Genomic DNA, 26,078 nt, shown 5'->3' with positions numbered 1-26,078 from the left:
TATTACTTTTAACTTATATGTATTACATATATATCCTAATAACTTATTTATATATATTTTCCTTATTATACTATTCATTTTACTTGTTAATTTAATTATTTTATTTTATTTTATTATTTTATTATTATTATTATTATTATTTTAATTTTATTTTTCCCCGTTACTACAGTTATAGTGAATCTGAAAAAACCCGTACTGAGGAGGCAAAGAGTTCAAAATAAACTGAACAAGGAAATTTTCATTAACATTTATTCCCAAAGTATTAAGTTTAGCAGCCAGATTAGACATTTCTAGGACATGTTCATTCATTCCTTTGCTGCCCTCAAATTTTATTGTGGTTAGTTCAACCATCAACCTTCCTGCAAGGGACTTATCAGCTGAACGAAATCTATCTCCCACTGCCTTAAGATATTCCTTTGCGTTGTCTAGTTGAGGGAGTGTTGATTTAATATTATTTGCTATACACATTCGCATAAACATCATACTTAATTTGTTCGAGCTTTCCCATGACTTATACAAAGCTTGCTGTTCCGAACTGTTGGTTTCAGTAATAGCAGTCGATTTATCCATTTGCAGAGCTAAGTCCAGATCTAGAACACCTAGGTGAAACTAAATCTGTTCATTCCAGTCAGATAAATTTGTCCTATTAAAGATTGGAACAGAAGAAGCCAGCGAATGCAATGAAACCGGAACAGACACTGCAATAACACAAAATGCTCACTACATTAATGCTTTGAGTTTAGAACATTTCATTAGTAAATTGCGTTCAATTTTTGGATCAACTTATGCAATATACTAATCCTTACACTTACTGGTAATTTTCATTTATCAAGACATAATTGATAACCTTTATAAAGTTTGATTGGTCTGTCACCTTTCGGAAGACATCCCAATCTCACTATTATTCATTAATTATCCTGATTAAATCAATGATTATTTGAAAGTTGGTGCACCTTTGGGTCAGCCATAATATTCATATAATTATTCTGTAATAATTTTGCAAGATTATATCTCAATACAATGTTTATAATTTTTCTTAACGAAATCACTTTGGTGATAACAAGCTAATCATAATATAAACATTGATTGACTTCATACTCAGTTAAATTAATCCAAGTTTAAAGTTGATAATTAATTTCTCACAATGACAATTTTACTTGGATTAATATTTTATTTTATTTTATGTAAAATCTGGCAGCCCATGAATTAAAAACACTGCAGCCCATACATTTAAAAACTAGCAGCCCATATATTCAAAAAGCTGGTAGCCCATACAATTAAAAACTGGCAGCCCATAAATTAAAAAAAAAAAAACTGGCAGCCTATACATTTAAAAACTGGAGCCCATATATTAAAAAACTGGCAGCCCATACAATTAAAAACTGCAGCCCATATATTAAAAAAAACTTCAGTCCAACATTCATTTCAAAATACCAATCCATAATACATAACAGATAATCAATTTCCCAATATAAGCATTTTACTAACTTACTTTCATGTAAAATTCTCTAACTTATGCATGTATAATATGTGAGTATTATATTATTAATAAAATTATTTGCATGCTTATCATTCAGCAGCCCTACTTTAATATTACTTTATAGAGGAAAACCGTCAACAATTCACATGAAAGAAAATTTTCAAATCAACAAAAAACCCCATAAATCCATTAAAGGAATCATTTATCATATGAATTCTTCAGTTTGATTCCAGTAAATATTATGGACACAAATTTTCACCAGAACCCATAACAAGATTGTAAGGGGTTAATTTAAACGATCTTTATCATGAAAGGAAGATCATGATAATTTCAAACTTGACTCTGATACCACGTGTTTGAAAATTTTCATAAATATATTGCAACCAAGGATTTTCAATTATCATGAACTTCACATCAATTACTTTATGCAGAAAATAAATAAATCATAAACTATAAACTTTACATACCGAAATCGGCCATACTGAACTTATCGAGAAGAACACCCGAAAAATTCGAAGAAATCGTTTCTCCCACTTCTCCTCTTTCTCTTTCCTTCCTTCACCAGATCTATGGGATCTCCCGATGATTAGAGAAGTAGAGACAGAGAGAGGGCAATTCCTTTCTTCCTATGCACTTATTGCTATACCCATAATAGTAGCTAATATATATTTTATATATGTACATATATATATATATATATATATAATATACATATATATCTATAATATTTATGTATAGGATTCTGTTTAAACTTTTACTATTAATTTCTTATATTAAATAAGCTAACTTTTTAGTTAATTCATATAATCTTTAATTCATATCCTTATCATATGAGATACATTTCCTGTGACCACATTATTCATGTGGTACATATCCTTCGGTATAAATGCTAGAGTTGCTGGATTTGAAAATGGAAAATTCCTTCAAAATTTTCCGGTTGCGTTGTTCTTGCTGTTGGAACCAGTGTAGAACAAGTCTCTGAAAACTGCGAGAGAGTATACATGGCATTCTTTCTGCAAGATTGGCCCGATTAGCCTGTTCGACGAAAAACATTTATTATGGTCATCGAACGGGTTTAATGGGAGATGGTCAATTCATCGTCCATGAGGGATTTATTAGACGGGGATGGTTCATGGCGAGAGTGAAAATGGTGACATGGTGGCGCTCGTCGGCGTGCTATCGTAGCAGGTTGGGCTTCTTCATTGTAAGTTTTCTTTACCAAGAATACATTATTGAAATTTAAGAAAGTTACGATACCATCTCGGAATAAGATTTCCCTAAAAGGTGGTTAAATGATATAATTGGTCTAAATTTTTTTTTTTGTGAACCAAATATGCATATATTATCAGACCAGAATATTATATCACTAGTGTTCGCAGAGAGAGAGAGAGAGAGAGAGAGAGAGAGGGAGTGTGGTGCTTCATTTCTTCAATGGCGGCGAAACAGAGAGCGCCCGGGGTTAGCAGAAACCCGGAGCTGGTGACTGGTGAGGGGCGTAGAGAAGTTTTCCAGGTCCAAGATGTACCACAAGCGAGGCATCTGGGGCCATCAACCCCAGAAACGGCGGCGTATTGCCTCTTCACAACCCCAAGCCCCTACCTCCAATACCCTCCCAGAAGCCACCGAAGTTCTACCCCGCTGACGATGTCAAGAAGCCCCTCGTCAACAAGCGGAAGCCTAAGCCTACCAAGCCCCCCCACCCACACACACGCACACACATCGGCAGGCAGTTTCTAGGATTTGATTTCAATGTTTTTTATGGGGAATAGAAAATTCAAGATGGATTGAGAGAATGGAGAAAGAAATGTGGAGCACATTGTAATTTTGATTCCATTTTATTACAGTGGCTTGACTTCATAGTTATTATTCTCTTCACATGCCAGTATTATTACAATTAATTTATTTAATATAGTCTACTTAGATACATGAATTCATTTTAGATATATCACTCAATCTAGAAAGAATTTCCAAATCCTTGTATCAATCACAATGAATAAATAATTTAAATTTAATTTCTAACGCTCCCTTTAAACTTGATCTCTTCGTCACAAGAAGATTCAATTTGTTGAAATTGTCAAATTTTATAGGCTTTGTAAAAATATCTGCAGCTTAGTCTTGAGATTTCACAAACTTGAGTTGCATTTCCTTATTTTCATTGCACCCTCTGATGAAGTGAAACTCTGTGTATGTGTTTGCTGTGATCATGAAATAATATATTCACTGTGAATGCAATCGCTGATTTTTCATTCACGCATAGTTCTTGTTGCACCATATTTAGTTCCTTCAACAAGTTTATGAGTCAAATTGCATGATATACACATGATGTGGCTGCAATGTACTCTAAATCACAAGTTGAAAGAATAACTATGGATTGTTTCTTTGAGACTGATTTAAATGTTGTTTGATCCGTGAAAAATACAAATCAGTAGTACACTTATCATCATCTTAATCTCCAGCCCAATCACTCTCATTGTATCCCACAAGCTTAAAAACAGTAGAAAAGGAATAGCATATCCCAAAATCAAGCATGCCTTTGATACAATAAAGAATTCTTTCGGCGGCTGCTTTCACTTGAGTTGTTTTTGGTGCTTTGTATATCTGCGTAGCAACGCTACCCCAAAAAGAATATCCAATCTTGTGCATTTCAAATACTGCCATATTGGAGACTTCCACAAGACTTCAAAATTAGTTTGGATCAACCTTACTTTCATCTTTCTTCTATAAATTAATTCCATGCTCCATGGGTGTGCCTATCGGCTTACTATCTGCCACATGAAATTTCTTGAGAAATTATTTTGCATACCTTTCGAGAGATGAAGATTCCTTCCATCTTTTTGACTTACTTAAGCCCTAATTATGACAAGAGCCCAAAATTTGTAATTTCAAAACTCCTTCTTGATTGCCCTTTTGAACTCTGCAAACATGCTAGGATTTTTTCCTCTGAAGATTAAGTCATCAATTTACAAACAAGTAACATGCCCTCATTTTTATCTAACTTATTGTGACGCGCATGATTTTTTTGGGATAAGATAAAAAGGAATAAAAAAGTAACAAGAGAGGAGAATAAGATGTCCTCTAAAGTCAAAATAAACAAAAGAAAGGATAAAAACAATTACAAATAGTTACAAAAGAGTTGCCTTCCAATCCCTTCGCAAGTCTAACAACGACAATCCCTACAAAAACCCAAAATAGTAAACCCAAAAAGAGGCAAGAAACACAACTCTATCCCGTAAGAAACTAGGAGAAGTTTTGACGTCCTTGAAGATTCTTGAATTCTTTTCCATCCATAGAGTCTATAAGAGCATATTCACAAGGGCATTTTTTTAAATTGTTTTCTTGAAAAAATTGATCAATTCTAATATACCAAGCTCGATGCGTTTGCTTCAACCTATAAACTTTGTTGAGCTTTAGCACTTTGTTGAGGTTTGATGTCCATTTGATGAATCTTCCATCTGTTATGAGTCGTCAAGGAGATAATGAACCAAATTGTTTATAAATGGTAAACTTGTGCGGATACTTCTGTAATCTATTCCTAGTATTTGATTGTATCCTTTCACCACCATTCTTTTCTTGTACCTTTCAACTTCTCCCTTGACATTTTTCTCTACTTTGTAATCCTATTTGACTCCATTGTTTTATGTTCTTACAATAGAGTGGTTAACTTCCATGTATCATTTTTATCTATCCCTACAATTTCTTGATCCATTGCAATTTTCCACTTCTCTTTTGGACAACCTCATCAAAATCGAGTGCTCTCAACTAGCAAAAAGACAAAAAAGGATTAAATCATTCATTTTTCTATTTTCTCCTAGATTTCTTGAGGGCTTCTCATTCGAGGTTGTCTTCTTTGCAATGATGTTGATGAATTTTAACTGGGAAGATGGTGGTGTAGTAGGCACTGCAGTGGATTTATCTTCTTGCTCTGTATTTTTTGTAAAGGAAGAAAAAGAATTTATACTTATCCTCTTGGGTGTCAAATTCAACATCTCGATTTATTATTACTTTTCTACTACTTGGATTATACGACTTTTATCTCTTGGAACTTGAGTCATATCTGACAAAGACACACTTCTCACTCTTGTCATTCCAACTTGGAACTCCATGTGCATATGCTAGACTCTCGAACATAGGCAAATGACGCTTGGCTTATTTCCACTCCAAGCTTCTTATGGGGTTCAATTTCACTCTTCTAGTAGTGCATTGGTTCAACTAGTATATTGCACAATCAATTGCTTTACCCAAAATTCTTTAGACAATTTCTTGCTCTTCAGTATACTTCTTGCTATATTAAGGAGTTCAATTTTTGTGTTCTGCAATTCTATTTTGTTGAGGGGTCCTGAAACTATTAAAAGATGGCGAGTTCCATTGTTATCACAATTTTGTTTGATGTGATATCTAACCTCATAGATTTGATTTCATAACCACTTTCTTTTCAAGCAGTGACCCTAAATTTTTTAGAAGTGTCAAACACCTTTAACTTTTTAGAAAACAAACTCAAGTTTTTTTGCTAAATTCATAGAAAAATACTTGTTCTTACCAAGTAATGGGGTATCAATTGGCCCATGAACTTCTGTATGGATAACTTCTAGCAACTTATTTGCTCTTGTACTAGCTTCTATTAGGAAACTCTTCTTGAGTTTTTCAACCCAAAAATACGTCCTTCATATAATTGGTGGTGTTCAATCAAAGGCAAATCTTTCCCTATCCCATTGTTGCTCGTCAATTTCAAACCATTAAAATTCACACAACCATATCTTCGATGCTAAAGTCGGGACAAATCTCTTAAGCAAGCCTTTAAACATTTAGCAACATAGGTTCAAATGTTTAATTTGAACATTCAGTTTTGTGCCATCATCACTTTTGCCACCATATTATATGAATTCTTTTTGATTATCTGTGGGGTGTACCCTATGAGTGAGGTGTTGCACTTATACTACTCTGGTGTAACGAATAGTGGGCAACTGTGGGCTAGGTTGTTGTCTTAAAGCAACGCGCCATGTTGGTGCTCAGGTATGGTGTCAAATATGCGAGGGTTCTTGCATCATCCTAGATGTGGGCGGGTAAAGTAGTTAGTTTAGGTACTAGGATTAGATTTGCAACTTAGAATATAGGGACACTTGCGATTAAAAGCATGGAGATAGTGGACACAATAATTAGAAGAAAAATTAACGTAATCTGCCTTCAAGAAACTAAATGGTAAGGGAGAAAGCTAGAGAATTTGAAAAATCAAGATTCAAACTTTGGTGCACAGGAAAAGAAAAACATAAGAATGGGGTAGAAACCACTGTAGACAAAAACTTAAGATAGCGTTGTAGATGTCAAAGGAGTAGGGGATAAAATCATAAAAATCAAGATGGCTTTAGGTAAAGAGATAATAAATGTCATTAGTGCTTATGCTCCTTAAATAGGCCTAGTAGAAAATCTTAATAAGCAATTTTGGGAAGATATGAATAATAATAAACAAGGGATATTAGGGATTGATAAAATATTTATAGGAGCTAATTTGTATGGACACATTGGAAAGGATAATAAAGGTTATAAGAGAATACATGGAGGACATGGATATGGAGATAAAAATGAGTGTGGGGATATGATATGAGGTTTTGTCATGAATACTTGCTTTAAGGAGAGAGGAGCCTTCAAGAGTGGATGAAATAAAAGTCAAATAGATTTTTTTTAACTATGAGGGTCAATTGTTTATCATGTAAAGATTATAAAGTTATCCTAGGTGAAAGCTTAACTACAAAATGTAGAGTTTTAGTGTTAGATATATGTATTAAGAAATGGAAGAGAAACGATAATATAAATCATTGCAAGAAAACTAGGTGGTGGAACCAAAAGGGGGAAACTATTATAAAATTGAAAGGTAAAATGATCAAAGATGGTGATTGGGCAATAGGAGATGGTGTAGACACACTCTTTGGAGTAGGATAGCTAGCTTTATTAAAAAGATAGCAGAAGAGATTTTAGGTGAATCAAGAGGAAGATTCTCGAATAGCAAAGAAAGTTGGTGGTGGATCAAGATGTCAAAGAAGTTGTAAAGACAACTTTTTTATAAAACATGGCAAAAATGTAAAAACATAGAAAACTTGGAAAAATATAAAGAGGTGAGAAAAGATGCAAACAAGGCCATTAGTGAAGCTAAACATAGATCATTTAATAATTTATATGCTAAATTAGATACAAAGAAGGGCAAAGACATATTTAAACTTCTATAGCCAAAGAAAGAAAGGGCAAGACTTAGGTAATGTAAAATGTATAAAAAGTGAGGATGATATTGTCTTGGTTAAGGAAGAAGACATAAAGAAAAGTGGTGAAGTTACTTCAATGAGCTATTTAATGAAAACCAAGTGGAAGGTTTAAATTTAGAATTTAACAAATGAGGAAAAGACTTAAAATATGATTCTTTTTTTGTGTGTGTGTGTGTTCAAAATTGGAGTTAATGAAGCTAAGTTTGCATTAAAAACGATAAAAAATGGAAAAGCTATAGGACAGGATAACATCTCTATTGAAGTTTGGAAATTCCTTGGTGATAATGAAGTTATATGGTTAACTAATTTATTTGATACAATTATAAAAATTAAGAAAATGGTTGACAAATGGAGGAAAGATAATTTCATACATATATACAAAAATAAAGGAAATATTCAAAATTGTAATATCATGGAATTAAACTTATGCGTTGTACAATGAAATTTTGGAAAAGGTTAGTTGAACAAAGATTAAGATTAGAAATGAGGGTCTCAAAAAATCAATTTGATTTTATGCCCATGAGATCTACTATAGAAGCTAAATAACTTTTAAGAAAATTAATGGAAGAGTTTAGGACAAGGAAGAGGGACTTGTATATGGTTTGTATTCACTTAGAGAAAACATATGATAGGATACCTAGGGAAGTTCTATGGTGGGTTTTAGGGAGGAGGCGTAGTGATGTCATTAAGTATATGTATGATGGAGTCATGACTTATGTTAGGACTACATGTGTAGAGGTTAGGAATTTCCAATCACAATAGGTGTATATCAATAATTTTGTTTGCGCCCTTATCTTTTTGCTTTAGTGATGGATGAACTTTCTAAGAGTATCTAAAATAAGGTTCAATGGTGTATGTTGTTTGTAGATGAGTGGAGTAGAATCTAAGTTAGAATAATTTAGAGAAGCTTTAGAATCTAAAGGTTTTAGGATAAATAGAAATAAGATAGAATATGTGAAATGTGATTTCAATCATAGTAGGAGGAATATTAGAGAAAAGGTTAAATTTGATGGTCAACAAATCAATGACAGTAGTAGATTTCGATATCTTGAATCTATCATGCAAACTGAAGGAGAAATTGAAGGAGATGTAATTCATAGAGTTAAAGTAGGTTGGGGAAAATATAGAAGTGCTTCAAGTGTGTTGTGTGGTTGTAGAATACCCCTAATATTAAAAGGAAAGTTCTATAGGTTGATTGTATGACCAGCTATGCTATATGGTTTAAAATGTTGGACGATTCAGTAACAACATATTTAAAAAGTAAAAGTTGTCAAGATGAGAATGTTAAGGTGAGTAGTATAATATTAAAAGATAAACTAAGGAATGATCATATTCATGATAAGTTAGGTGTACCTCTTGTGGAAGATAAGATAAGGAAGGGACGACTTAGATGGTTTGGGCATTGCAACGTATGCCTTATAGCATGTCAGTGAGGAGGAGTGAGCTAGTTATTATGAGGGGCAGTAAAAGGGGTAGGTAAAATAACTTGGAATCAAAGAGTAAGGATTTAATAGCCTTGAATTTGTTTGAGGAAATTGCTCATGATCATGTAAATTAGAGGAAAAGGATTCATGTAGTCGACCCCCACCTAGTGGGACATAAGGCTTTGTTTGTTGTTGTTCTTTGTTGTTTATCAAAAGGTTATGATTTGTCATGCGGATATCCTATTCTAAGAGATGCCCCAAACTCAAAAGGTTATGATTTGTCATGTGGATATCCTTCATATTTGGCAAATAATTTACATTTTATTTTTCAATATATTAATGTCTTTTGTCTTTCAGACCATTCAATATTTTGCCTATCCCCTTTGCTGGAATCTTGGATAAGCCTCCAAAAGTAGCATTGCCACTCACCGATTCATCAAGCTCCACAAAATACCATATGTTCTTTTCTTCTCCTTCATCTCCTTTATATGCTAGGAAGCGAAGTAGGCTCTAGCTCTTTTCCTTTTCTTCTTCAACACAATTGCTAATTTCTTGAACATTGTTGGGAGTTTTGCATTTGTATGAATAATGACCATATCTATTACAATTGTGATATTAATTGAGAGTTTTTCATACCTTTGCCTTTTTAAATTGATCCTTCCCCACGTCCTTTGGTGAATTGAGAGTTTTGGTCCTTCCATCATTATTTGATGAGTTTTGAATCACTTTTTCTTCTTGTTCCTCAACCTCGACCATGACCATCCTCATCCATGATGTCTTCTTCTGTGACTTCTCTTCTCTCTCCTCCAAAGAATATTTGGTTTGAAGTGTGCCAATGGTTCTTGCTTCCTCTTAATAAGCCATTCTTTATAAGCTCGCAAAGATCCCATGAATCATGGACTCCAAATCCTGGGATTCTTCACTTGCTACGACAAATAATTAAATTTAGAATCTTTCATATGTGGTGTTTCAAACCCATAGTGTTTGGTGATGAACTTCCACCACTTTAATGATTCTAGAGTTTTGCAAGCTGTCCCATGCTTCTTTAGAACAAGTTGCACTTGCAATTTCTATAAATATGACTTCATCCAAAGCTTGATATATAAGGGTGAGAGCGTTTGATCTTTATTTCTTGAATCATTTAAGGCATCTCTCTATGCTTGAATTAGAATAATTATTTTTAGAGAGTGGAGGGAGTTTAAACAAACTTTCCTCGAATAAATGGATTTAAAGATGACTGATTTTGGAGGGAAATGAAGTTCGATTGGATGGTGACAAAAGCTGAAAGATGAAGGGTCAAAGGGTATTAGCAAATTTGAAAAGGTTGGTAAAAAATTATGATGGAAAGAGCTTGAAAAGGGTTTCCTTTAATCTTGTGTTTTTTGCATTCATTCTTTTTCCCTTTTTTTTTCTTTGATGGTCTTTTGTTGTTATCTGCTGGACTCCTTGTCCTTGCACGTTGGACCTTCTCTTCTTTCTATCTAATATAGATTCTTTTATTATAAAAAAAAATAAATGACTTGTCATCATTTGAAACACTATTCACACACTTAGGCTCTGATATCACTTTGTTGGAAATAAAAGAGGATTCATGATAAGTAGTGAGAAGCCAAAAAATAAATTACTTTGTAACTTTGGTTACACTTGATTCTTGAGTACATAGCTATTTATAGGCTTCACATGGAGGAATTTGCTTAAAAACCTAGAAGAAAATTCTTGGGTTGACCCTTTGAGCACTTGAGCATGGCGGCCTTCTCCTTTATGTCTCTTCCTAGCCCCTTCTAAGCCTTCCTCGCCATCGATTGTCCATCTTGTTCGCAAGCCCTAGCTTTGACTCTAGTTACCTTTGTTATCTAGCTTCCTTTGACAACCTTGCTGAGTTCGAATCGAATACCAACGATGGCAGAGGCCCCCATGACGATTGCATTCCTTTCTCAGACTTACGATTTCTAACCGGACCACTTATCTCAACTGAATCTCTCTCCTTGATGCTTCGCGATGATCATTTCCTTTACCTGATGATCATTTAAACCTTCCCAACCCTTGCGATGATGTCTTGATATTCTCGATCACTTGACAGATCGGGAGCTGAGCCCTAGCCTCAATTTACTTCCTTCTATCATTCTACTATTCACTCTTGTCTACTCTTATCCTTCCCTCTCAACTTTTTTGTTTGCCTAAGGTCCTTGCAGGTGCTCGAATCTAGGATGGGAGAGTTCGCTTGCCTCATAATTGAGAGGAAAGTGTCCTTGGTGGTTTAACTGGACTCTGTGACTTACCATTTTACAGAAACGTTGGGAAATTCGTCTCATCCATTATGCTGTCGAAGGAAGAACTGGTCTGGATCATGAAGATGTTGGGAGTGATTTTTAAGGCTAATGTAGTAGTTGCAAAGAGACAACAAGGAACAAGATTCTGCAAGGATAGGACTAGTATGGATTTGAAGCTCTGTGAAAATGTTAGGAGTAGATACATATGCTTGGTGAAAGGCAACAGCAAGTTTCTATATGCTGTCCACATTCTAGAGGGTGATTAGAGACGGGTAGCATGTGTGAGTCCAAGAAGGAGCTTTTAGTTGATTAGATGAGAGCTGCATTCAAGGACGAAGGATCAATTCAGTTGTTTGAAAATCTCGATGAAGAGCTAGAAGAGGGTGAGGGCAACAGGGTGGAGAATTCAAAATCGGGTTTGCTACAAATGGAGATTGTTAGTCTTCACTCAAACTCAGTTCTTGCACAAGCAGGTACAAATTTTTCTAAGTGCAATTGTGACCATGTGAATGCTTTAAATGTTCTGGCCCTTGTGGGAAACTTGCCTTTTGACCCCGGCCATGGGCTTAGTCCCTACCTTGTTTCTGAGTCGGTTGTTCCTTGTTGTGATGTTCGGGGCAATCTTATTGGGAAAACAAGTCTTCTTTCAGGGACCCTCGTATATATCTAAGGTCTTGACCTTAGCTCTAAGGGAGTTAGGGAGGTGAGAGAGACTGCCTTGACTCAAAAGAACTCCTCGAAGACATAGGTTTGGAGTTGGTTGACCTTGTTGGCAAAGTGTTTAGGTCAGGTTTGAGTCCTCGGATGTATGAGAAGAGAAAGTCCAAAAGGAGTTAAATAACTTGGTGTCATCGATCAATTATGGGCGTGGGCGGTGTAGGGAATAGGAGGTATTTGATAAGAGCTCCATTGATATTGTACTTATCTAGAAAAATTGGAAACGATAGATGGGAGATTGGTGCAGATTATTTGGGGTGGGCGGTGTAGGGAATGGGATTTTTGCCTTCAAGAGGTGCGTTATAGGGCATTCTTGTCTTATGGGATTCATGCTCTATTTGAAAGTGGATACCTTGACAGGATTTTTTTTTTTCTCTTTTGATTCTATTTGATTTTAGAGGGAGGGGTTAATGATGGGTCTCTTTAGTTAATGGTCCTTCTAGGCCTACCTTGAGGAATTAATTTTGGGATGAGCTCAACTCTATTTTTGGCTTTTGCTCCCCTAGGTGGATTTTGGAGGTGATTTCAATGCGGCTAGATTTCTTAAAGAGAAAAAAGGGGGTGTAGAACTACTGTGAATGTGCTTAAGTTTGATTCTTTTATTAGAGATTGCGAGTTGAGAGATCTTCCTTTAGGAAATGCTTCATTCACTTGGTCTGTTTTTGTGGGGGTGGGGGGGGGGGGGGTGCTAGAGTAGTAGCTAATAGATTGGATAGATTTTTGTTCTGCAGCGAGTGGGAGGATAAGTTTCCTAATCTATCTCATACAATTCTTCATAGACAACTTTCGATTAGTTCCCTATTTTTCTGGAGTCTAGCAAGTTGTTGTGGCGTCCTACTCCTTTCAAGCTTGAGAACATGTGGCTTAACCATGCAATTTTTAAGCCTTTGGTTGGGGATTACTGAGGAGAGGATGTGGAGAGGGGTTGGGATGGGTTTAGATTTATGAGGAAGTTAAAAAGGCTGAAGGAAAAATTGGAAGCTTGGAATAAGGGGGAGTTTGGTGATGTTAGGCTTAGAAAATCTAGTCGTTTGAGCAAGTTGGCAGGTTTGGATACTAAGGAGGAGGAGATAATGTTGTTGAACAGCGAGGAGGCTAGAAAAATCTCTATTAAAAACGAGTTAGAAGATTTTATCTTTCAAGAAATGAGGAGTTGGAAACAAAACTAAATTTAAGTGGGTGAAAGACGGTGATTGTAATTTCCTATTTTTTCCACAGATTGGCCAATGGAAGTAAGAGGAAGAATTTGATTAGGGAGCTGGAGTTGCGGGACGGAAGGAGTACTAATGATCAACGTATGATATCTTCTATTATTACTGACTTCTTTCACAATTTGTATTCCGAGGATAGTCTTAATAGACCTATGATTGAGAGTTTAGATTGGGATCCTATCTTTGTTGATCAGTTGTGTTGGCTTGAGAGACCTTTCGATGAGGAGGAAGTGAGGGGGGTGATTTTTGGGATGGATAGCAATAAGGCTCCGATTTTGGATGGGTTTAACACGACGTTCTCTCAAGATTTTTAGGAGATAGTTAAGGCCGATCTGACGACATTTTTCGATGAGTTTTACTGGAATGGAATTTTAAGCAGGCATATCAACTCTAACTTTATAGCTTTAGTGCCTAAGAAAGCTAGATCTTCTAAGGTGGAGGACTTTAGACCTATTAGTCTTGCCTCTAGTGTGTACAAGATTATCAGTAAAGTCTTAGCTAATAGGTGTGGTGCTCAATAATTCTATTTCTAGAGCCTAGAGTGCTTTATGGGGGGAGAAAAATAGTGGATGCTACCTTGGTGGCTAATGAGGTAATGGAGAACATTTGTACGAATAAGAAAAGGGGGTTTGTTTTTAAAGTAGATTTCGAGAAAGCTTATGACAAATTGAGTTGGAGTTTTCTAGATAAGGTATTTGTGAAGAAGGGTTTGGGGGAGTCATGGAATAGGTGGATTAGGGGCTGCTAGTCTAATGTCTGGCTCTCAATTATTGTTAATGGTGAACCTAAATGTTGGTTTATTGCTTCGAGAAGCATTAGACAAGGTGACCCATTATCCTCTTTTTTGATTGTACTTGTAGCTGAAGTTTTAAGTAGGATGGTGGATAGGGTGGTTGATAGAGTGTTGGTTAAAGAATTAAATGTGGGGAATGAGGGGGTAGTAGTCTCTCATCTTTAATTTGTTGATGATAATGATTTTTTTCTTGATGACCATAATCTTTTGTTTAGAAGGATTTTGGGTATTTTAATGTTTCTGAGATAGTTTCTAGGCTTAAGATTAATATGGGGAAAAGTGGTTTACCAGCCCTAAATCTCCTTGATGAGAGGATTAGAGTTTGGGCAGTAGACACTAGGTGTGGTTTATTGGAATCCCCTATCTTATTTAGGGGTTCCAATGGGTGGGAATCCAAGAGGGGCAGATTTTTGGAGTCCAATAGTGGAGAGGATTATGAAGAGATTAGATGGGTGGAAGGGTGCCCTTTTCTCATTTGGCAGTAGAATTACGTTTATCTAGGCTTGTCTCTCTTGTATCCCTTTGTATTTTTATCTGTTTTTAGAATTTTGGTGGGAGTTGTGAGTAAGCTTGAGAGAATTATGAGGGATTTTTTGTGGTTTGGTCTGAGGTAGCGGTGTGCAAGCGGTCGGTTCGGCCAAATTCGGTTAATTAACCAAATTAACCGAATTTTTCGGTTAACACTAATCCCTAACCGAACTGACCGAATTAATTGTTGTAATCGAACCATACCCGACCGAACCAACTTTTCGGATAATTTGGTTAACCGAATTTGACCGAATAAATTTAAAATTAATTATAAAAACAAAATATGATTGCAAATTTTGTTTCTAGTTTACCAATTCCAGCTTAATTAATAAAAGAGTTTATTGATAAAATGGATATTTTAAGATTAAACATTTAAGATTTAACATATATCATATATTAAAACTAATTTATATTTAATTATTAATTAATTAGTACTTCGGGTAATTCAGTTAACCGAATTAAAGATTCCCCATACCCGAACTGAAAACCGAATACCCGAAATTATCCAAATCTCAAACCAAACCGAACATAACCTATATTATAACCGACCCGAATCGACCGAATTCGGTCGGTTAATTCGGTTTAACTCGAATTATGCTCACCCCTATTCTGAGGGGTCATAGGGACCATTTAGTAAACTGGGCGGAGGTTTGTAAGTCTAAAAAGTAAAAGGGGGGGGGAGGTTTGGGTCTTGGTAACTTGGTGTCTAAAAGCACTACTTTTTTAGCTAAATGGTTATGGCACGTCCCCTTAATATAATTTCCTATGCCATTTGGGTTGGATGAGAATGGGTGGGATACCAATACTAGCTTGAGATTTTCTTTAGGGATTCCATGGATTCATTTTCAGAAAGATCCCTCACTCTAAATTTGTAGTGGGGAGGGGATCCCAAATTATTTTTTTGAAAGACCTGTGGCTTGGAAATGATTTTTTTCCCATTTCTTTTCCATGCCTTTTTAGATTGTGCTCCGAGCCAAACAAAGTTATTTCTTTCTTTGTGGATAGTGGGAGGGGCCCTGCGGTCTCTTGGAATCTTCATTTCAAGAGACCACTCAATGATAGGGAGATGGTGGAGTTGTCTTTTTTGTTGTCCGTATTGAACAAGTGCAAATTATCCTCAGGTAGGGATGTTCATTCTTGGTGTCTAGATCATTGGGGGGTGTTTTCTTGTAAATTATTCTTTGAATTTTTGGCCTATTCAAATTATTCCTTTTCTCTTTATTTAGTTATTTGGAAGGTTAAAGTTCTCCTAAACATTAAAGTGTTTACTTGGTTGGCTATGGTTAACAAAATTAATATCAGTAACTTGCTGCAGATTAGGAGACCTTTGAAGGCTCTCCCTTTAGATGTTTGCATGTTTTGTATAAGAATTCCAGAACAGCCTCTCACCTCATTTTGCATTGTCATTTTGCATGGAGGAATTGGAATAAATTGTTCGGTGTTATGGAAGAGAGTTGTGTCTGCCCTTAGTGGAAGATTTGTTAATCACATTTTTTTGCGGGCTTTGGAAGAAGGAAGGAAAGGGCAGCTCTATGGAAGTGTAGTAAGTATGCAGTTTTATGGGGTCTTGGTTTGGAATGTAATGTGCGGATTTTTTCTGGGAAGGAGTTGAATTCATATTTGGTGCGGGAAAAGATTCAGTTCTTGATTTCTTTATGGTGGTGTATTACATTTGGAATTTTTAGAGAAGCTAGCTCTTGGGATTTAAATAGATATTGGAGGAATTGATTGGTTTGATTTCTGTTTTTGATGTTTTAAATTCTCCTCCTATTAATGAATTTCTTTTGCTATAAAAAAAAATGGCTTCACATGGAGCCTTATGCACATACCTAGATCTATTTTTATGTGGTTTATTTACCTCGATACATGAATTCATTTTAGATATATTACCCAATCCAAAAAGACCCTCCAAGTAGGAAACACTGACACTCCTAAGAGGCCGAGGTGTTGTATTTGACATGTGTCAGACACTGACACGTCTGACACATGCCTGACATGGTGTGTTCGACACGTTGGAAATTAATTTTTACATTTTTTATTTACAAACACGTTTGCACAACCCCAGACATGGTGCAAAATAGTGTTGACACATCGAGGACATGCCTGCAGCTAAAACATTGCTTTTTTTGTTTCCTTTTGTCACTTTATACCCTATAAAAAAAAGTGGTAGACAAGTACTCAAGCTTCTTGAGTTCGTTGTTCAGAGTCCTAGTTTGTGGCCATGAGCTTATCCTGCTATACCTCTCAGTTTCCCAGCTTCACAAGTTCGTTGGACATCTGAACCTCCTATCCTTTGTTTGATTTTGATATTGGTTTCTCTTGAAGCCTCTTCTTTTGAAGGCCTAAAATTGTTGGGGAAGGAAGAACTCTTGAAGGCTCTTCCTGCTTCCTAGTTGGAACTATGAGTCCTTCACTCCCTCCCTCCTTCCTCTCCTCCATCATCTTCCCTTTCTCATTCCCAACCTCCTCCCCTCTTTGCTAGACTACGAGTTCTGCAGTTTGCTAATGCTCATGAGCCCATTGCCTTTTTTTTTTTTCCAATTATTATTATCTATTTTTTTTTTTTTAAATTAATGGATGATATTAATATTTTGATAAGTACTTCATTATTATTGTGAAATTATTAATATTAATATTGCTACAGGAGTATGGGACTCAGACTGCTCTTACTTAGTTGCTTAGCTAAGTTAACTTGCTTTCATTCGTTTGTTTCTTTTTTGTAAATGGATGATAATATGATATTAGTTACTTAGGATTAGACAATTAGCTTTCATTTGTTTAATTGTTTGGATTAGAGTGTATTGAACTAGTGCACATTGTGCGACATTGTTGGCTTTAGAGATTTCATCATCCTTTACTTCCATAACCAGTAAAGTTGGATTATATTACAACTGTGTATTGGATGATAATGCCCCAGTTTGGGTTTCTGTTAGTAAACTAAGGAAATTTGATGAGGACTTTCCAGCTGTCAATGCAACTATAGTCAGCTTTCTTACACGAGGGCTCATATTCTAGACTAAAATTTCACTATTGAAAATTCTAGGGTTAGGAATAATGGCATGTCCTAAGTTGTCTATGGAGTATCTTGCTGAAATGCAGAGATTGGAAAATGAAGTAGAAAATAGGAAAGAGCCTAAGTACTGTTGCCTTGTTTGGCTCCACCACACTTTGTGTCCAATCTACTGCCTGGGATTTGCCTTTGTTTAAGAGGAAAAAGGGGCTGGAAATTCTCCATTGGAGAAGGCATTTCAAATGGAAATGAAGGACCGTTTGAAATGCCTGGTTGTAAGGATGTTTTATTCTCATGGTTTACCCTTTGCTAGAAATCCATATTATGTGGAAGTATTTATTTATGCTGCCAACAATCCTATTGCTGGTTTTATTTCTCTAGGATATAAAACTTTGAGAACAACTCTTTTACAAGAGGAGGAGCCACACATTGAGACAAGGTTGTAAGAATCGGGATCCTACATAGGATTGTTGGGAGGGTCTGCAGGATTGGATCATAGGATTGAATCGTGGATCATAAGATTCAATATATATTGGGCCTTTTTTCTTTAAAATCCTAAATAGGAAAAATCCGTACTCCATTGCACAAGTAGGATTGGTCGATCGCAAGTGTGATCGCGATCCTAAGATCCTAGTGGTTCAGATAGGATCCTACTAGGATCCTACCTGATTAAGATTTTGCTAAAGATATGGTTCGAGTAGGCAAGTCTGGATCGTACGATTGCTTGATCCAAATTGGGATTTTGATAGCCATGATTGAAAGTAAGTTGCAATCAGTTATGGAAACTTGGAAAGAAAAAAGGGTGGTTACTGTGTCGTATGAGTGGATTGGTCCACAAAAAAAGCTGTTGTTTAACTTTATGACTATATTAGGAGGGGATCCAATTTTGTTTAAGGTTGTTGATGGCACAAAAGAACACAAGGACAAGCACTACATTGCCCTGTTAATGTTGGAGGTTGAATTAGAAAATGTGGTCCAAATTTGTAACTTAGAATGCCTGTGTGATGAATTGTGTGGAGTCAATTGTGGAGTCTAACTGTCTTATGTATTTTTTGGACTCCATGTGCGGTACACACACTTAATCTTACTTTGAAGAATATATGTGCAGCAAAAAACACCGAGCAAAATGAAACTGCTTATCGGGAATGTAGTTGAATCACTAATATCACGAAGAATGCTTCATTCACATTTTCATTACAATCACTTGATTGGATTGGAAAATTTTAATGGATATGTGCCACTCAAATTGCTCACCGTAGCTGATACTAAGTTGCCTTAGTGGTAATTATGCTTAAAAGGATGAAATTGATAAATAGAAGCCTCCAAAGCATGGTCATTAGTGATGAGTGGGTTTCTTATAAAGAAGATGATATTGGGAAAACTATGCATGTGAAGAAAATCATTTCAAAATCAAGTTTGGTGCGGAAAAGTTGATTATGTTTAATCTTTCACCAATCCTATCTATGATATGCTTTGAGTAGCTGATACTGAAATCTTCCCATCTATGATAAAACTATTTTGTGTTTATTGTATGAAATATAGGACACCATGATAGAAGAAGTGAGATGGTGTATAAAACAGACCAGTTGCTCGATGGACAAAAAATTGTACATCACTTCATTGCTTGGCTCACTTTTTGAATCCAAGGTGATCTCTTTATTCCTTTTATAACCTTTCAAGTTTCAAGTTCTGTAAATTATGAGCTCATTACTCCCTTTTCTAACAAACGTATGTAAATCGTTTAGGTTATGTAGCTAGCAATGGCTTACGTTAGGTATAAATTGTGTTGTTCCACATGTAGATAATGTTTTTAGGAAAGGAGCAAATGTATTCAAAGGACTTTTTCCCATTCCTGAGAATATGAATAATGCAAATGTGGAATTTGCTAGGTTTTTTGTTTCATGGATGTATTTGTTGGCCCTGAATCTATGCAAGATAGATACACCCTGGGACCAAAGTTTTGGTGGTATCTCCATGGTTCATATTTGTCTTCAAGCTTCTAGGATAACCTTGCTCATCATTTTGTTGTGAGAGGAAGTGGACTACCCATTCATTTCCGCTAATTCTAGAGGGACATGATGCCAGCTAAATTCTAGTAGTCAAAGGCACAAGGGTGCACCAAGGCACAGAGGGTACTTGGATCCTAGGCGCAAGGAGTGAGGCAAAGGCACATGCCTCACAAAGGTGAGGCACACATTTATTAAAATTCAGTGAAAAATGTATACTGTTGTGTATTTCACTATTTCCTACAACTATTAAACTATGTATGCTCTGCTCATAAGAAGCAAGATTAAAAGTCTCTCTTTAGTGATTTTAGTCCTTCACTATATCTGAAATTCATTAACTATATATACTAACTTGCATTAAACTATATACTGACTTGAATTCTGAAATCCAGAGCCATATCTTCTCTGGATAGACAAACTGCTCTAAGAGAAGAAGAGGAAAGAGAAGAAGAAGAAGAAAACACCGGTTGAGCTGCTTTGAATTTCTGAAACCTGGTCTGCAAGAGAGAAGAAGAAAAAATTTCCAGAACCTGCTGCTTCTTGTCTCTAATGCTTCAGCACTTCAATCTACTAAGAAGAAGAAGAAGAAGAAGAAGAATTGGGGGCTGCTGATTTGTGAAGATGCAGAGAGCTTCTGGTTCAAAGACAAAGGCTCTCTCACTGGTTTGAATATGCTGAGAGGTCTGCCTAGGCTCAAAGTGAAAAATAGAAGTAATTTTTTTCTTTTTCGGAAAAAAAAGGTAAAAAGCAAAAGGGTAAAAGGTAGCATGATCGAGGTATGACTCACTTTGCCTCTTGCCTTCAGTTGCCTCATTGGTTGGACCTACCTGCACTGCTAGTTCGTGAAGATGCAGAGAGCTGCTGGTTTGAAGATGAAGGCTCACGAACCAACTGGTTCGAAGACAAAGGCTCTTTCACTGGTTTGAATATGCAGAGAGGTCTGCCTAGGGCTCAAAGTGAGAAATAGAAGATTTTTTTTTTTTTTTGAAAAAGGTGAAAACCAAAAGGGTAAAAGGTAGCATGATCGAGGCACAACTCACTGTGCCTTTGCCTTTAGTCATCTCATTGTGGGAGATTGGAGGAGATACTTGGGATGAGCCATTTGGATGTACAGAGGTACTTAATGTTGTGTGTCTTTTCCTTAATGAACCAGATATGGAGGTGTGTTTTTTTAGAGACAGTGATGGTGAAAATGAAATCCCTAGTTGGTGGATGTTGTTTTCTGTTTTCATATTTTCCTTATGTTTTGTTTTTTGTACTCTTTGTATTTTTCTTGAAAACCTCGGATGATTTTTTGGTTGTTGAAGAATGATGAAAGTTTCTCGAGTTCTCTAATATTAATGTAGAATTGTGTATGAAGATCCTTATATTTTATTTTAAATTAGAATTATGTCAATATTTGTCATTTCAAAAGGAAAACATGCCTAAATATATGCATTTTATATTAATTTACAATTGTTGTATCCTCATTTTTCCAAAATCGTTGTATCACCATGTCAATGTCATGTTGTATTTGTGCCCTATGTCAGTATTGGGGCCTCCTAGCCGTCCAAATACTTGTACCAAACACAACGAACAAAAAATTTTAATTTAATTTCCAATAATTTTTTTTATTTTGTTTTTCTGTTTAATGTAGTATGTTCATGTTATTGATCATTACATTGTTTTGACTTGTACAATAAGTTATGCTTCTCTCTCTAGTTGTGGTTTATTTTGGGTCTTCATTTATTCTAATTATATATGGTGTCCTATTTTAAAAAAAAAATGCTTTAACTTCATCCTTTTTCATGTTCACGTTTCTCTCCAAGCTCATAACCTCTCTGTTTCTTTCTCTCTCTCTCTATTTAAGCCTTTGATTTTAGTGTCCAGATTTGTTTTTCTGCTACTTGAGGATACTTCTGGATGGGGTACTTGTTAACTATTCATCTTGTTGGGGCGCTGAAATGTAGAAGAAAATCGAAGATAAGAGAGAAAATTCTGGTGAGTCTACTACAAAGGTATTAAGGAGAGACTCTAAGGGTGAGTTCGGTATTGTGGAAGTTCCTCAAGTTAAGAATAATGTTGTAGGTTCTAATGAGATTAGAAAAGGTAAGGAGGTGAAGAATTAGGGGGATTTTTCAGATTTATAAAGTGATGATAATAGCGATTTTCATTGTGCTGGGGGTTGTTGTTGGATGAGATTTGGGAATAATATGGGTACATTTATGACTTCTGCGATGAGTTAGTGGATTTATCTTATGTTTACCCACCCTCGTTGGAAGGTCTGGAGGTTGTTTCTACTTTTGATAATGATGGGTTGGCAAATCAATTTCAGTGTGGGGATGGAATTTTGCCCACACCAGTGGAGGCTTGGACCCTTCACCTTTTGACTTTGCCACCATCCAAACACACTACATTTCCTCCAATATCGCTCAGCTTTAAATCCATTTTATCCATTAAAATTTGAGCTTCTATCTCCTCTTTCGAACCCTCCTCCACTGGTGTGGGCAAAATTCCATCCCCACACTGAAATTGATTTGCCAACCCATCATTATCAAAAGTAGAAACAACCTCCAGACCTTCCAACGAGGGTGGGTAAACATAAGATAAAATCCTGCATTTTGACTTTGTTTGGATACTTCAATAGGAGTTTATACATTATATTTCCAAAATGATAATAAAAACAATTACTAAAAAATTCAGAGGGAAAGGACAAGCTTTCCAAGCATAACCCAACATCCATCCCTATGGTGCAAGTGGTACGATTGGACTTGGTTGGAAGGGCGAGGGATAGATAGAATAAGGGTCTTTTAGAAGTTCAAATTGTTAGCAGGTTGTGCTTCCCTTGATTGGCACCTCGCTTATCTTGGTCTCCCTTTTAGAGGTAACCCAAAGTTTGAAGCCTTTTGGGACTTTGTGCTAGAAAAAGGGTGGATAGGAGAGTGGAGAGTTGGAAGAGGGCATACTTTTACTCGGGGGCCATGCCACACTCATTAGTGCTTCCCTCTCCAACATCCCATTTTATTACTTCTCCTTTTTCAAGATTCCCTCTGAAGTAGCCAGATCTTTAGAGGGGTGATAAGTGATTTTCTTTGGTTGGGTTTGGGGAAGGGTAGGAAAGACAATCTAGTTAGTTGGGAGGCGGTTGGCAGACCTTGTGAAAGGGGTCTCGGCATCAAGAATGTTAAAAACATCTTTCTTATAGGCAAATGGCTTTGGAGGTTCCTATTGGAAGTTGATTACTTGTGGCACAAGGTGATAAAGAGCAAGTATGAGATCCAACGGAACGGTCGGGTGGTATACGAGAGGCAGTGGTATCATCCCTAATGCGTGTCCTTGGAAATTTGTATCCTAGGTTTTAGTTAGTTCCTCTCATTCAATACAAAGTGGGTAACAGTAAAAATGGTTGTTTTAGGAGGATGTGTGGGTGGGGGAGTCCTCATTGGACCTGAAGGTTCCTCGTCTTTTTAAGCTTTCATCGTTGCATAATGCTCCCATCATCTCTTTCATTTCTTTTGAGGGGCACTTTTCTTCACGGCATTTCCATTTTTTCAGGTATCTCAATGAAAGAGACATTAATGAGCTCACTATGCTACTTCACTTGTTGGACCATCATATTATTTCCATTAGAGGATGAGAGAGTGTGGGAGGGTGATTCATTAGGTAGGTTCACTTCTAAAATTTTTCTTGCACACCTTTTGAAATCCCCAGCCCCTAACATTTTCCCTTGGAATCACTTTCTTTGGAGGGCTAAGGTATTGTTTGGAGCCACTTAAGGAGAAGTGTTTTTCAGAAAATAAATTGCTGAATTTAATTAGTGCTAAATTGGAGAATGCTGAAAAGTTACAAGTGGTGTTTGGTTGTGTTTAAAGTTAGTAGTATTTGGATATTCACTTTTATTATAGGTGCTATATGAATTTATATTGCTATATTTCATCTATAGATATGTTATAATATATAATAAAATAATATATGATTTTTTTAATATATTTTAAATTAAAAATATTAATATTTTTAATTACAATTTAATTGATAATTATGTTAATTGTTTTTAATTAACATTTAAATATTATATATTAAGTAAAATAATATAACATTTAAGTATTTTCTACTATTAGTGGATATTTATAACATATGGCTATCATATATATATATATATATATATATATATTTGATAATAAAAGAAGGTATATTAAGTAGAGAAAGAGAGATTACAATGAAAGAGGACAAGAAGTCCATCACACAAAAATAAAATAAAATAAAATGAAAATAATAAAAATAAAAAAATAAAAACTAATAATTAAACAAAGAACCCCCTCTTCAATCCTTTTCTTTCATACTTCACCAAACTCTTCAAGTTATCTAAACTCCCTTTGACCCTTTTTAGCTCTGTTTTTACACCCCTCAAGATGCACTTCGTTTCCCCCAGGATCACAAAAATTTAAATCCAATTTATCCATGGGATCTTGTACTTCAAAATCGTTTCCTGAAATCTCCTCTATTGGTGTTGGTAAAATAATGTCCTTGTGTAGCCTCTTATTAACCAAATAGTCATTATCAAATGTAGAGATCCCCTCCAATCCTTCCAAAGGGGATGGATGTACATATGATAAGTTCCCTAAACTATTAGTGGAGTCAGAAACGTATCCATATTGTTCCCTAATTTCATCCATTAGTAAACCCCTACCACAATCAAACTCACTAAGATCATTGCTTTCATTATTTGATAAATCCTCCCATTTCAATACCTCATTTCCTTCGCTAACTCCATCACAAAAATTGCCCGTCTTTTTCTTAGCATTAATGTCTTCCACAATGACTATCACTCCTAATTCCTCTTTAAAATCTCTGGCACGACCTCACCAGAGTGCTCTCTTTTTTCTTCAAGCAATTTTTCATATCTGCATCCATCTACACAATCTTCCAACAAGTATAACCTTGGGACCCTTAGATCCCTTTGTCTTAAGGTTTGAGGCATCATATATTTTAACCAAAACACCATCACCATTGTAAACCTTTGCTGTAGAATCCTCTTCCTCCAAAATGCAATCATCGACCAAAACTCTAGAATTGTTTGAAACAATACTTTCCTTCATTGCCTCTTCCTCTTTAGCCCTTTTAGTAATGTTGCTTCCTTCTGATGAATATGGCAAACCCTCTTGGCCATCAAGAATCTACTTTGAAACTGAACATTGCGAGGTATGATTTGTACCTAGAATCTGCTAGAAGACAACATATTTGTTATGTCCCTTGTCTACCTACACCAATCAATGGGAAAATCCTGGGTTTGAAATGTAGGAAACTTATGATCTTCCTCAGCATGACCTCCACCTTCTGGTAATTGCTGCTCTAGCTGAGAGGATCCTTCCATAATTGCTTCACGTAAGTGCTCTATTTTTTATCCATCACTCCCAGCCAAACATCCTTGGTCTTTAGAAATTTCATTGGAAGGACCCTCTTGGGCGCCAACTGAGACCTAAACTGTTCCTTGAACATTTACGCCAACCTTTTGGGCTTGGTCCACATTATTTAGACAATGGGCCTATTTAAATAAATGGTCTATTTGAGAATGATCCAACTCATAAGAAACCTCGTTTCCTCCCAAAGGATGGCCAAATTCATTTTTACCAAGACTATTGCCCTATTCAATAAGTTGGCCCAACTTAGTTATAATAGAAATTGCTCCTTTTTTAATTACCTAGCCTAGGTCCAAGAGAAAACAAAACTCCCCGGCCCAATATTCTTTGTCTCGTATTCCCCAAGCACAATCCTAGACGCTTTCACTTGCTTCCACGCTCCTTTCAAAACCCTAGATACTTGGACTATGTGGACATTCTTCTCCAATCGAATAACTGCGATTTTTGGCTGATTAGCGGTGTCTGTTGTTGACTTCGGAAGCTTGTCCTTGTTCATTTGAACCACATAGCCACACCTACAACACCTATCTTCATTATTGGCCACCATAACTCAATCTTCAGAGAGAGCTTGACAATCACAACCCTCGCCTCCATCTATATTACCTTCTAGCAGGTCCCCAAACAGAGGTTAAGGTGCCCAAGAAGATTTGGACCATTGTTTGGAATGTGATTCTGAAAAAGATTAACAAGCATGATCTACTCTTGAGAAGAAAGCCCTACAAGGCTCTCAGTCTCAACATGTTCATTATGTGTTGTGAATGCAATGAAACTATCACTCTTTCTTTTTTTTTATGCGCTGTAGGGTGGCATCACAACTTTGGAATGTCCTATTTTCTTATTTGGGAGAAGAGTGGATGACATAGAGAAAGGTGGGAGAGTTGTTGTTGGTTAATTTCGGGGGCTTTGGAAAAATAGAAATGGTAGAGCTTTTTGGAGTGTGACAGTTTTCACCATTGTTAGGACCTTGTGGATTGAGAGTGACGCTTGAATTT

General features: G+C 36.0%; 1 protein-coding gene across 11 annotated transcripts in view; it reads left to right on the top strand.

Moving 5' to 3' along the window:
- The first annotated feature begins 2,380 nt into the window (after window positions 1–2,380).
- Window positions 2,381–26,078, top strand: part of LOC131165075 (uncharacterized) — a 35,296-nt gene continuing 11,598 nt past the window's right edge. For 2 of the 11 annotated variants that reach the window (XR_009139406.1, XR_009139411.1), the window contains exon 1: window positions 2,392–2,684. Coding sequence is in view for 1 of the 11 variants with exons in the window: in XM_058122741.1 (XP_057978724.1) it covers window positions 2,559–2,684; window positions 19,227–19,331 (231 nt within the window). In the remaining 10 variants the exon portion in view is untranslated. Of the gene's footprint in view, window positions 2,685–19,226; window positions 19,332–20,082; window positions 20,807–26,078 lie in introns of all 11 variants that reach the window. The other 9 variants (XR_009139404.1, XR_009139413.1, XR_009139405.1 and 6 more) reach the window with 9 other exon arrangements.

This window comes from Malania oleifera, chromosome 9 (assembly GCF_029873635.1).
Source record: "Malania oleifera isolate guangnan ecotype guangnan chromosome 9, ASM2987363v1, whole genome shotgun sequence".
Taxonomy (NCBI): domain Eukaryota; kingdom Viridiplantae; phylum Streptophyta; class Magnoliopsida; order Santalales; family Ximeniaceae; genus Malania; species Malania oleifera.
The sequence above is the reverse complement of the archived record's forward strand: the minus strand, read 5'-3'. Positions and strand labels throughout refer to the sequence as shown.